This window comes from Lynx rufus, unplaced genomic scaffold (assembly GCF_022079265.1).
Source record: "Lynx rufus isolate CCGP_SWC_20201006 ecotype Redwood Valley unplaced genomic scaffold, mLynRuf1.p SCAF_11, whole genome shotgun sequence".
NCBI lineage: Eukaryota > Metazoa > Chordata > Mammalia > Carnivora > Felidae > Lynx > Lynx rufus.
The window spans coordinates 58301280-58314333 of NW_025814825.1; the positions used below are offsets into that span (position 1 = coordinate 58301280).

At 39.1% G+C, this 13054-nt stretch overlaps 1 protein-coding gene across 2 annotated transcripts in view; it reads left to right on the forward strand.

Moving 5' to 3' along the window:
• The first annotated feature begins 1054 nt into the window (after nt 1–1054).
• WDR11 (WD repeat domain 11) overlaps nt 1055–13054 on the forward strand; it is a 69305-nt gene continuing 57305 nt past the window's right edge. For both annotated transcript variants that reach the window (XM_047073541.1, XM_047073542.1), the window contains exons 1-5: nt 1055–1162; nt 1991–2102; nt 7360–7513; nt 8445–8618; nt 10650–10836. In XM_047073541.1, the coding sequence (XP_046929497.1) occupies nt 1077–1162; nt 1991–2102; nt 7360–7513; nt 8445–8618; nt 10650–10836 (713 nt within the window). In that variant the 5' untranslated portion in view covers nt 1055–1076. The remainder of the gene's footprint in view (nt 1163–1990; nt 2103–7359; nt 7514–8444; nt 8619–10649; nt 10837–13054) is intronic.

Consider the following 13054-nt stretch of genomic DNA (forward strand, 5'->3'; position numbering starts at 1 on the left):
TCTTGCTGTTTTCCCCTTTATAAGAGTGCACTCCGGCTCCCTCGCAATTTAGAGCATATTTTTTATTTGAGTGGATCCTATGTTCCATGGATTACAATCCCTAAAACCCCAAATAAATGCTTTAGTTGCTTTACAAACCTCTTCTTACTGATCAACAGTGCAGATGATGTGCTGAGCACAGAGAAGAGAGAGAGAAATGGAGTTTGATTTAAAGGAGAGCCGCAGAGGAAAAACTGCACAATGAAAGCCACCCCAACAAGCCCGCAAATTGACAGGTGGCCTCAGGGGTAATGTATTGTTTCAAATATTTTCAAGACCAGACACGCAGTGTTCTCCATATTTAGAAATTGTGTATATTAGAGCCATTCATCTCATCCATTCTTTTTTTATTTTTATTAAAAAAAATTTTTTAACGTTTATTCATTTTTGAGAGACAGAGAGAGACAGAGCATGACTAGGGAAGGGGCAGAGAGAGAAGGAGACACAGAATCCGAAGCAGGCTCCAGGCTCTGTCAGCACAGAGCCGGACGCGGGGCTCGAACTCACAAACCGCGAGATCATGACCTGAGCCGACTGAGCCACCTAGGCGTCCCTCATCTCATCCATTCTATCCATTTTATATTCCTATATCCCAGTCCTATTCCTATGTTTGTCCTATAAACTTCTTGAGAGCGGGGACGGTTTCTTCTTGGCTACACTGCAGATGCCTAGGACAGGGCTTGGCATTTGGTAGCAGTTCTAAATCAACAGATCAAAGTCAGAAAGGCTAAGTGGGGCTTTCAGCCCTTGCTTTTCACGATTTCCAGCAGGGCACAGAGGCCAATGCTGCCCCCACGGCAAAGCAAACAGACGTCATGGAAAGCAGCCCCGCCCCCACAGGGATAGGCAGCCCGGACCTGGGCGGCCGGACCCTGAAGGAGGCTGAACCGCGAAATCCAAGGTGGTGGGACCTTGCATCCGACGGAACCAAACGGCGGCGCTCAAGGAGCCACCCGGACTCTGCTTGGAACGGAAGCGCAGCGGCCGCCGCTTCCGGGTTGTGGGTGGGCGCCGAGGGCCGGGGTTTCGCCGAGGCGATGTTGCCCTTCACGGTGAACTTCAAGGTGTCTGCGCGCACCCTCACCGGGGCCCTCAATGCTCACAACAAGGCGGCGGTGGACTGGTGAGGGCGCCGCGCTCCGAGGCGGCCGGGCTCGGCCAGGAGTGTGTAGGGGAAGGGGAAAGAACGAGAGATTTCACCCCCCTGGTTCATTTGGCCTCGCCAAGTCGGGGGGGCTGCCTTCACGCTAGAGACTTTCTTTTCATGCTGGGTTTTTGTTGTTCCTATAAAAGGAGTAAATGCCCCACGGGCGAACCCTCCCTGTGCAAACAGAGTTGCCCCGTTTCTCCCAAATTCTTGCTTTTGCTCTTTCGCCCCGCACCTTCGCCCCCATCCCCTTCTCGTTTCTTTCCCTCGCCGCCGACCTCCAGCTGGTCTCCCTCCGCCATCAATTCCCCTGCCCACTTTCTCTTCCCCAATTTGTGCCTTCCTTCTGTGTCTTATACCTTTTTCTTACCTGTAGCTATTCAACAGCTTTGCCAGACGAGGCGCCTGTTTCCTTACCTGTCATCTCACCTTTACCTTTTCACTGTAAACCAGCACCGCAACTCCGACTGTGAACCCTGAGGCATAAAGCAAAATTCTGTACGGCACGTTAGCCAGAGGACTGAAACCTCCTGTCTGTCCAGTGTTGCCTTACACATGCTTACGGCTGTATACGCATGTCTCTTAGAAACTTTTTTTTATCCAAGTGAAAAACAAATGTCAACATTTTCAAGTTAGCTAGATGTTTTATTTAAATGAGATACGGTAAAATACTGACCTTTATGCTTAAATAATTTGTTAATGGTAGTATATATTAGATTTGCGATTTATTTTAGCATGTCTCTTGGCAAGAGAGAACTTAAGTCTTTGTTTTGTACTTAAGTTTTCATGTCACTGTTTTGTTAGGGGCTGGCAAGGTTTAATTGCTTATGGATGTCACTCGCTAGTAGTAGTGATCGATTCCAATACTGCGCAAACTCTTCAAGTTTTAGAAAAACATAAAGCTGATGTGGTCAAGGTAAGTCAAATTCCGCTTTCACCCTATAACGTATTGTCTATTCAGAAGTTTTAAATACCACTGGATTCTCATGAAGTCATATGTATAAATGTTGAATAGCTTTTAAATATGATAATTTATCGGGGTATTCTGGTGTAGGCTAGGGTATGTATGATTTAATGGCAATCCAAGATGAGCTTTTAGATACTAGCTCTTAGGTGATTTTGAAGCTAATAGTCAACACCAATTCTACCCTTTACCAGAATACTTAGTATATGCCAAGATTTGAGCACTTAACATATGCTAAGCATTTACAGATGAAAGCCCTCAAGCAATTCATTGTCTAATGAGGAACAATGAAAACACAAATACAGTTTGATAAGTGAACTCTGGAAAGACAAAGGAGCTACCTATCACCTAGTTTTGGGATCTGGGGAGAGTCACAGAAGTCTTTCCAGTTTAGGGACTGGTCACCCGTGGTTAGCAAGTGAGGAATTGGGGGAGAGGCACCCCAGGAAAAAGGAAGGATAGGCACAAAGGTAAGTAGGGTGTAAAGATGGCTAAAAGTGGGGATATGCTTAAAGGGGTGATCGAAGAGGAGGCAGCCAGAGAAATTCATCCTTCCTGCAAGTGTTTCAAGGTTCTCAAGGAATTAGGATTTTTAAGTAGGCAGTTGATAAGGTCCTATTGGCATCTTGGGAAAACTTACTCTGGCAGCAGTGCAGGATTTCTTGGAGAAAAGGCAAGATGGGGCAGGGAGATCGTTTAGGAGAGTTTTGCCATAATTTTAGCAGGAAATTCGAAGGGCCTAAAATTAAGCCAAGGCACGAAGGAGTCCTATTCAGGAGCTGCTTAAGAAGTAAACTTGATAGGGGTGCCTGGGTGGCTCAGTCGGTTTAAGTGTCTGACTCTTGATTTCAGCTCAGGTTATGATCTCAGGGTCGTGGGATTGAGCCCCGCGTGGGACTCTGCATGAACGTGGAGCCTGCTTGGGATTTTCTTCCCCCCCCCCCAAAAAAAAACAACTTGATAGCCTTTATAGTAGTCAGTTTAAGGAGAGTCGAAGCTATAGAATGATTCCAAGTTCTCTCTGAATAAGTGAATGATGTTGCTATGACAAGGTGAGTAGGTATGAAATCAGTGAGTTAAATTTTCAACATGCAAAGTCTCAGATGCCTGGTGCACTTGACTTTTGAATTCTAGTGACCTGAAATTTTGGGGGAGAAGATTAGAGCTAGAGGTTTGGGGGTTTTGGTTTGTTTGTTTTTGGTAATAGCTTTATTGAGATACTCCTACCATAAAATTCACCCACTTATGGTGTACAATATCCATGGTCTTTAATATGTTCATAGAATTGTGTAGCCATCGCTGCAGTTTCATCACTGAATAGAAACCCAGTACCTATTAGTAGCTGCCTCTAATCTTTCGTTTCCTCATCCCTAGGCATCCAGTAAAATAGTTTCTGTAGATTTGCCTATTCTAGACATTTCATATAAATGAAGTAATAACAATATGTGGACTTTTGTGCCTAGCTTCTTTCACCTCTCACTCAAGGTTCATCCATGTTTTAGCACGTTTCAGTACTCCGTTCCTTTTTATTGCTGAAGAGTATTCCACTCTGAGTATACCACATGTATTGATGGACATATGGGTATTTCCCACTTTTTAGGTATTCGGAATAATGCTGCTATGAACATGTATGTATAAGTTTTCATGCAAACATGTGTTTTCATTTCTCTTGGGTGCATACTGGGGAGTGGAATTGCTGACTCATATGGTAGCTCTGTGTTTAACTTGTATAGGAACTTCCAGACTATTTCCAAAGAGGCTGCACCATTTTACATTCCTATTAGCAGTATATGAGGATTCCAGTTTCTCTACATCCTCAGCGATGTTGGTTTTTTTCTGTCCTTTTGATTGTAGCCATCCTCCTGGGTATGAAGTGGTTCTCATTGTGGTTTTGGCGTGCATTTCCCTAGTGACTAATGATGTTGGACAACTTTTCATCTTTTCGTGTGTTAATTGGCCATTTGTATATCTTCTTTGAGAAGTGTCTATTTTAGTCCTTTGCCCATTTTAAAATTGTATTATCTTCTTATGGAGTTATTAGAATTCTTTATATATTCTACAGGTGTGTTCATCAACTGATGTCTCTTAGGAGACATATGGTTAGTAAATATTTTCCCTCGTTCTGTAAGTTGTCTTTCACTCTCTTGATGGTGTCCCATAAAACATGAAAGTTTTTTTATTATTATTATTTTAACGTTTATTCATTTTTGAGAGACAGAGAATGAGCAGGGAAGGGGCAGAGAGAGGGAGACACAGAATCTGAAGCAGGCTCCAGGCTCCAGTGCAGGGCTTGAACTCACGAACAAACTGGATCATGACCTGAACCGAAGTTGGACACTCAACCGATTGAGCCACCCAGGTGCCCCAAACATGAAAGTTTTTAATTTTGATGTCCAATATGTCCATTTTTTTCTTGTTTTTTCTGTTATTAAAATTTACACCTTTGTTTTCCTCTAAGAAATTCTAAAGTTTTAGCTCTTAGATTTAGATTCATGATCCATTTTGAATTAATTTTTATATATAATGTGAAGTAGGGAAAATTCAGATGCCTTGTATCCTGTGATCTTGTTATTAAACTCATTAGACCTAGTAGCTCTGGGGACACTTTTTACATAGTCATGTTATCTGCAGATAACAGTTTAGTTTTTTCATTGATAATCTATTATGTCTTCTATTTTTTTTCTCGTCATATTCATATTGCATTGGCTAGGACCTCTACTATAATGAATAGGAATGGTGAGAAAATACTCTTGTTCCTGAGCCCAGGGGGAGGGCATTCAGTCTTTCACTGTTAAGTCTGAGGTTAGGTACAGGGTTTTATTTTGAGAAAAATAGGTTCTCTCTCTCACCTACTCCCCAATCTTTTTGGCATTTCTGGAGTTTTCACTTCTTTGTGTGGATCCGTGTTTCAGTCTGGTATTATACTCCCTTTGCTTGAAGAAATTCCTTCAAGTTCTTGAGGTATATGTCTAATATAGGATGATTCTCTTGGCTTTTATTTGTCTATAAAGGTATTTCATCAGTTTTTTTCTCTTATAATGCTTTAAAGATATTACACTGTATGTGCAAACTCAAACACAGCATTGCATAACTTCTGAGAGAAATTCTTATCTTTATTTCTCTACATGCAATGTATGTTTTCTCATTTGGCTGCCTTCAAGATTTTCTCCTTATCCTTAGTTTTAGCAGTTAGATTAGGATATATCTAGGTGATTTTAAACACACACACACACACACACACACACACACACACACACACTGCTTGGCATTTACATAAATGGAATTCAAGCACTTAAATACATGCATACGGTCAATTCTTATCTATGATAGTTTTATTCTGTAAAGTTGATGCAAACGCTGAAATTGGTGAATACTGAAATGTTGATTACTTCTAGAGGAAATACAGGTTAGGTTCCTGTGAGCCTCCTGTCATAACATTTTCATCAACTGATCAGTATATAACCTTGTTTCATATGTGTTTTTGTTGATTCATTAACATTGAGCTCACAGCCAGCAGCACTAAAGCTCATGCCTGAACAGAGCTTATCTCGTGTTTTTTCCAGAAGGCACATCCCAGCTTCTTGGGCTTGGGACCACTAGATAGCACTTGGGCACTGTGCTTGGGGACCATTTTGAATTTGAACAATGAAATCCTCAAGAAAAAGCACAAAACGTTAAAGACTCTTACCTATAGAGAACAAACAGAGGGTTGAAGGAGGGGTGGTGGGAGGGGGGATGGGCTAAATGGGTAAGGGGCATTAGGAAGACACTTGTTGGGGTGAGCACTGGGTGTTATACAGAGGGGATGAATCCCTGGAATCTACTCCTGAAATCATTATATCACATATGCTAACTAACTTTGATGTAAATTAAAAAGTAAATAAATTAAAAAAAAAAAAACGCTTTTTTGTGTTATGAGAGCTGAAACAAGCACATTTTATGTGGGAATTTTCACCCCTGTGCATGTGTCTGTGAATGACAGTGAAAGCCCTGCAAATACTGATTTTTTTAAATAAAAGCATCAATTTCAGTGAGGAGGCAAACTCACACAGCATCTGCAAATAATGAGTCCTGACTGTATACACACAAAAATATACACATAAATGCACATTCAAACATGTATGCTCGTACACATTTATACAGATATGTTTTATTAAAAAAAATTCTGGTCTGAGGAAAAGATGTATTACAATAGAATTTTAAGCCTTCTCGACACTAAAGTTCAGGAAATGTTTTGTTGCTATCTTTTTCGTGAATGCTGTAGGAATTGGTTTCATACTTCCCTGCCTTAGCATTAGGCATAAACGTGTGTTTACGTATATATACGCACAAGTATCTATATGCATATGTTTATGTATGTATATATTGGAAGATTCTGTGGCATTTGGGTTCATTTATTAAACACATACTTGCTGAGCACTAGCTTTGGCACTGTGTTAAGGTCTGGGGATAGCAATATGACTGAGCCCTGTGTGATCCTGCCCCGTGGAGCTTACAATTCATGGGTTGGTGATATAGGTCAGAACAGGGTAAATAAAGCAGTTACCAATTGTTGTTTGGAAAATCCTTTGAAGAAAACAAGCTGGATGCTGAGCTAGGACAGTGGAGAGATCGTGGCCTTGGAAGGCCATGGCTTCGGGCAAAATGAAGACCATATGTTTTATTCCTGTCTCTAACCATCGGTATTTAATGCTCAGGATTAACCTGATTTGTGCCAGAATTCTTGTGGTTTTTATTTTAAAAATTCCTCTCTTAAGATGTTGCTTGAGGTATGAAGCATTTCTTTTCTTTTTTTTTTTTTTAAAGAGGAAAAATTAACATTTTTTTTCCCCGATTTTAGGAAAAGGACAGTTAGAGGTTTTTTGCTTGCTTTTATTTTTTCCTATTTTTTTCTCTGCAAGGCTTTGGTCTTTCTAAGTTTTCTCCTTTTAATTAGGAGAGGAGAATATGGAAAACCATTCTGCTTAGCAGTTTAGGATTTTAGATGTCTTGTCATGATTAGATCTTATGATTGCAATGCAACTTAAAAAACATCACAAATAATAAGTCTGATTTTTGAGACAGAAACCAGTTTCCTGTTTATTCTTTCTAAATATTTTTGTAACATAGTGCAGACTGTAGTTGGGGTTCTGGTTGATGTTCTATGAAAATTGTGTTTAGTTTCATCCAGTACAAGTATTTACTTGATTTGATTTCTTCTTGATACTAGGTTAAATGGGCCAGGGAAAACTATCACCATAACATTGGCTCACCATATTCCTTGCGCTTAGCTTCTGCTGATGTCAATGGAAAGATCATCGTTTGGGATGTAGCAGCGGGAGTAGCTCAGTGTGAGATCCAAGAGCATGCCAAACCTATTCAGGGTGAGGAAAGTCTGTGCTCCGCTGTGTTTGTGTTAATACACTTACTCTTAGAATGGTTTTTCCCCCTTTAATTCCATCACTTCCCAGTTAACGCTTGATTGTGTTTAGCCTGTTCTATTGACCTGAATCTAGCTTTCTTTTCCTTATCAGTGTATTTCTGTACGTTTCCTCAAATCTCAGCTGATCTGTGCTTCTGTAAATTGTGCTGATTTTAACATTGACTTCAGTCAAGCATGAGAAAAATGAAGCTGCTATAAACAATATTGTAATCTAAGCTATAACAGACGTAAACTTGGCTGAACTGCTATTTTGAATTAGCCCTCAGTGCTTACTTTCTATTAATAGAGATTATCCACATTTTATTTTCATTTGCCTATAGATCATTTGTTTGTTTATGTTACTGACTTAAAACCAATATGGTATTCTTTAGATTCCAGGCTTTGACTGAGTGGCTTTCCTGACTGAATGAATTTTTTAAAAATTCATTTAAAAATGTTTTGTCGAGTGTTTTGTACTAGGTGCTGAACTCGATGTTTATTGTTTATTATTGTGAGAATAAACCTGAAACTCTGCAAAGTTCTATTAAGTAATTCCACAAAAATGTTAGGAGAATATGACCTTGATCATGGCCAGCACAGTCTAAGACACAAAGTTTTAAGTAATGACTAGTGAAAACTGTCTTGTATTTTCTTTGAAGTAATTTGAAAATGTTGACCTTGAGGTTCTACTGTCCAGACAGCTCATTTTTATATAAAATTGCACTTTTTCTGTTCATTCTTCGCATAAATACCCATATATGCAACATAGGGAGAAGGGAAGTTGGGATTTTAAGGATTATGAAAAACAAAACAAAACAAAGTAAATGTCAAGAATACATTAGCCAAGAGTTCTGAAGTGATTTCTGAATTTTGCCTTTATCCGGTCTTTACAGATGTTCAGTGGTTGTGGAATCAAGATGCTTCCCGAGATTTACTACTTGCTATCCATCCACCAAATTATATTGTGCTTTGGAACGCAGATACCGGCACCAAACTGTGGAAGAAGAGCTATGCAGATAACATTCTTTCTTTTTCTTTTGACCCTTTTGATCCCTCACATTTAACTTGTGAGTAGTAGTCTCTGGTGGAAAATGAGTTCTTCATAATATAGTTAATACTATATACGTAAAATATGCACAACCCGCATCGTACATCTATAAAGTGAAAACAACTGAGCAAAGCGGAGAAGTCCATATATCTGCAGCTCCTAATACAGACACTAAATCATAATCTCGTATCATTTGCAAGTATTTTGATGGTTAGAAATTTAAATCAGCAAGCTGTACCTTCACTGTGTTGAATTCGTAAATAGAATTAGATTAGCCAGGGAGAGGGAGTTGCTGGGCTATGCTAATTCAGGCTTAATTAAATTTGTTTTTCTAGGAACATTTAAAGAACCTGAGTCAAGAGTTTCATTTAGTATGTGGCCAAATTCAGTTCCTCTTTTAAAAAAACCGTTTAAATTCATGCCAGTGTGTCTTGAGTGCCGTAAACAGACGCATGTGAGGAACAGAATAAGCCCAAGGGGATTTTTTCTTGCAGAGGTTGTTTTTGCCAGTGCGCTTTTGATAATTCACTGAGCTGCTGATCTAAAAACTAGAGTTGTTGTCAGTCATGTATTTTTGTAACTAAATGATTTAGGAGAGATTCCTTATTCAGTATCTGACAGGTATTTCTTGAGCTATCACTACATGCCAGGCATAAAGGAAATGAAGGGGAAGGGGGGGTGGGATGGGCAGGTTGTCAGATTAGACAAAGTGGTCAGAATAGACTTCATTTTGATATTTGATCAAAAACTGGAGAGGTAAGGGAATTAGCTGCGGTAAAGAATGTTTTCCCTGAATTTGAATGACTCGGAGTTCTGACTTTTATCTATTGGCGTGTGTTCTTACTGAGTGTATATTTGTGTGTCGGAGAAGGAAGAGAAGGGTGTACAAACAGAAACAAATGGGCAGTGTGGCCATGGAGCTCCAGTAGTGTGTGGTTAGGCTTTGCATGTTTCTGTCTGTGTATACGATCATGTGCCTACACGAACTCTCTGCCTAGTTTGTGTGGTGCCGTGGGGACGCAGGGGAGGGCTGCGTTAGCTGGTCGACTCGGGGAGGGAGGGCATCATAAAAATGGGGAATGAATGAGACCTTAGAAAGTGAGTTCTGTCATCTGAAAAGGAGATAAGGCCTCAGGCTAACTTACTGCATCTCTGTAATTTGGTTGATAAAAGCACTGTATATTTCAAAGCTTCAGTTCACCCAACATCTTTGATTTACTCCTATTGAATGTGCTAAGGCTGTCATAACTCTTGAATACTTCTTTGCTCTCTGTGCTTAAGGCAGCCTCACTGTCTGCAGGAAGCCAGGGTAGACAAGATTTCTCTGTTAAGATATCCTTGTAACGGCCCCAGTTTTGGAGGGAGATTATTTTTCAGTCATAAAAAGGCATAATTTGTGTTGGTAAATGTGGTGCTGCCTTCTTGAATACTTCTGTTTCCTGTACATTCATTTAGTAAGCCATTGTTGGCACTCTATTTTTACTCTAGATATAAGGAGAAAAAGAATACTCTTTCATATTTCCTGAGGTTCAGTCCGATGCTCCAGAAGAAAAAAGAAATATATTTAGATTGAGTAGCTCATGATAATCATAAAAAATTAATAACACATCAAATATTTGAACTTAGCTACGTGTGATATGTAGAGTCTCTTATATATGGGATTTTTTTTTTCGTCTGTGAATTTTATATTCTGAAAAGTCTTTGGATTTTGAAGTTAACGGATATAATGAAGAAAGGTTTTTAATGAAAGTCCGTGCACTGAATTTATTTGGAAGAACAAACATTTGTTCTTTCTGCCGGCAACCGTCTGGTATCGTTTTAATATAAAACATTAATTTAAAACACTGAGCTTGGAGGCCTCCGATGAATTGTAATGGACCACCTGTTTGACTTCAACTTGGAGAACATTCCAGTTATGTTATGACTACATTACACTGCCAGTTCTATATTACTAAAATTATCATTACCTTGCTTTCAGGCTTGTATTGGAATAAAACTCTGCGCTAAACTTGATTAAACTTTAATCAGAGTTTTGCTTCTCTCAATATAGTACTCACCAGCGAGGGTATTGTATTCATCTCAGACTTCTCTCCAGCCAAGCCTCCCTCGGGCCCTGGGAAAAAAGTTTACATATCCAGCCCACACTCCAGTCCAGCTCATAACAAGCTGGCTGCAGCCACAGGGGCCAAGAAGGCTCTTAATAAAGTAAAAATCTTAATTACTCAAGAGAAACCTAGGTAAGTTACAAGTGTAAAACTAATAACCTTCATCTATTCACCGTGTATCTGCCATCCATTCATGCAGCATCATTTTTGAAGATGTACTTATACTGGTTTTCTTCTTTACCTCCCCCTTTCTTATTTCTGGTTTTGAATTTACAGGAGGAGAATGTTCTGTCTCTTCCCCAAAGAGGAGATTCTGCATTAAACATGGTTCCTTCATTTCTATTCATTGTGCTAACCTCTCCCCTACTAATTTTTACAGATCACAGTTTTTGACTTCAGTTTTTTTTATCTCTGAAAGTATAAGATGAAGATTTTAAAGTTGGCTGTTGAGTACATTAAAAATTTGGGGGAAAAAGCTGGATTTTCATTTTAAATATATTTTCCTGACTTAAATGCCGTGCAGTCTCATTAGCTGCTAAAATATGTGTGTTTCTCTTACACATGTGAAGATGTTTCCTATACTGGTAAAGGGCCAGGATTCTAGGGAACAGTATAGCTGTGTGACTCAGAAAATTCTTTAATGTTGCTCAGATTTCAGTCTCCCAATCTCTAAAACAGTGTTCTAAAATCTAAAGGATTTTAGATGGTCGTTGTAAGGATTAATAGATACAGTAACTCAAGTACCTAATGTAGTGGCTGATACTTAGCAAGCATTTATTTGGTAAATACTACCTGTTTATCTCAGAAATTGGAACGGAATAAAATTTTATTTTAAGTAGCTAATTTTATGCATTAGAAATAGATTTTAGTCCTTTTTTTCCCTAGAGAGCTATGATCGTTCTTATATTTTTATTGCTTTGGCAGTTTTTTGGCATTCATTTTAAAAAGGCTCTTATTTTTAATGTGCTAAAATTATTCTCTCTAGATTTTATGGTTAATTACCTGAAAAATATATGCTAAAATACAAATAGCTCTACAAATATATTCTGAATTTATATATAAGTATCATTTTTATGTATTCAGCCATAGGCTGATTACGTTCACTAATTTATCCCCCACCCTGTGCCGAAATAATTTAAGATCGTTCCTTAAATGCCTTAAGAGAATTTTCTATTTTTTTTTTGTTTGATTCTGTGTTATAAATACATCTTTTGAAGTCTGAATTGTTTTATGTTATGATTTGGGGAAATGAATTCCTAGTCCCTTCGAATAGAACCACTCCAGGTGCATTCACATCCATCATTACATATCCAACTACAGTTCTGGACAGCATTACGGTGCCTATTTTATAAGTGAGGAAATTGACTTCCACATTGTTTGAAATATGTTCCTCAAGCTTGCCCAACTAGGAAATGGCAGAGCCAGGATTTTAATGCAAGCTGTGTCCCTCTTCTAGTCCTCTAGTCTAACTTTATTTTAATTTAAAACGTTTTAATCATTATAGAAAAGGAAAATAGCACATAATTATATGTTTGTTCCTATTTAAATATGTTTAATATGAAAAGTTGTGATTAAATATATGCAAGTCACAAACGACTAAAATGATTCTTGAGTCTCTTGAACAGTCTTCTGCAATCATTATATAGTTTTATTAATTTTATTTACACAGAAGAAAATGCTGTGATAAGTGAATATGATGCTCTACTTTGTTTCAAAAAAGATTTAAGACCACTTAAAAGTGAATGAAGGCAGAGGGGAAGTGACTTGCCCAAGGCCATACAGATAGTTCATTGACTCCTGATCCAGGGGCCCTAATTGGCCGAATTATTTTTGTTTTGATGCTGAGTCTTGATTTCAGCAGTCTGTCTGGTACCTTTTTTTTTTTTTTTTTTTTTTTGTTTTAATATTTGAGAGAGAGCACACGAGCTGGGGAGAGAGGAGAGAATCCCAAGCGGGCTTCACTCTCAGCTCGGGGCCCGACGTGGGGCCCTAGCCCACGGACCGTGAGATCATGACCTGAGCCAAAGTCAAGAGTCAGATGCTTAACTGACTGAGCCACCCAGGTGCCCCTGTTTGGTGCTTCTAATTGCAAAATAAAAATAAAACTACTGGGGCGGCTGGGTGGCTCAGTCGGTTGAGCATCTGACTCGGTTTCGGCTCAGGTTGTGATCCCAGAGTCGTGGGATCGAGCCCTGTGTTGTGCTCCACACTGAATATGGAGCCTGCTTGGGATTCTCTTCCCCTTCTCTGCCCCTCTCCCCTCACTCATGCTCTCTTTCTCTCTAAAGTAAACAAAATTTAAAACTTTTTTTTTTTTTCAACGTTTATTTATTTTTGGGACAGAGAGAGA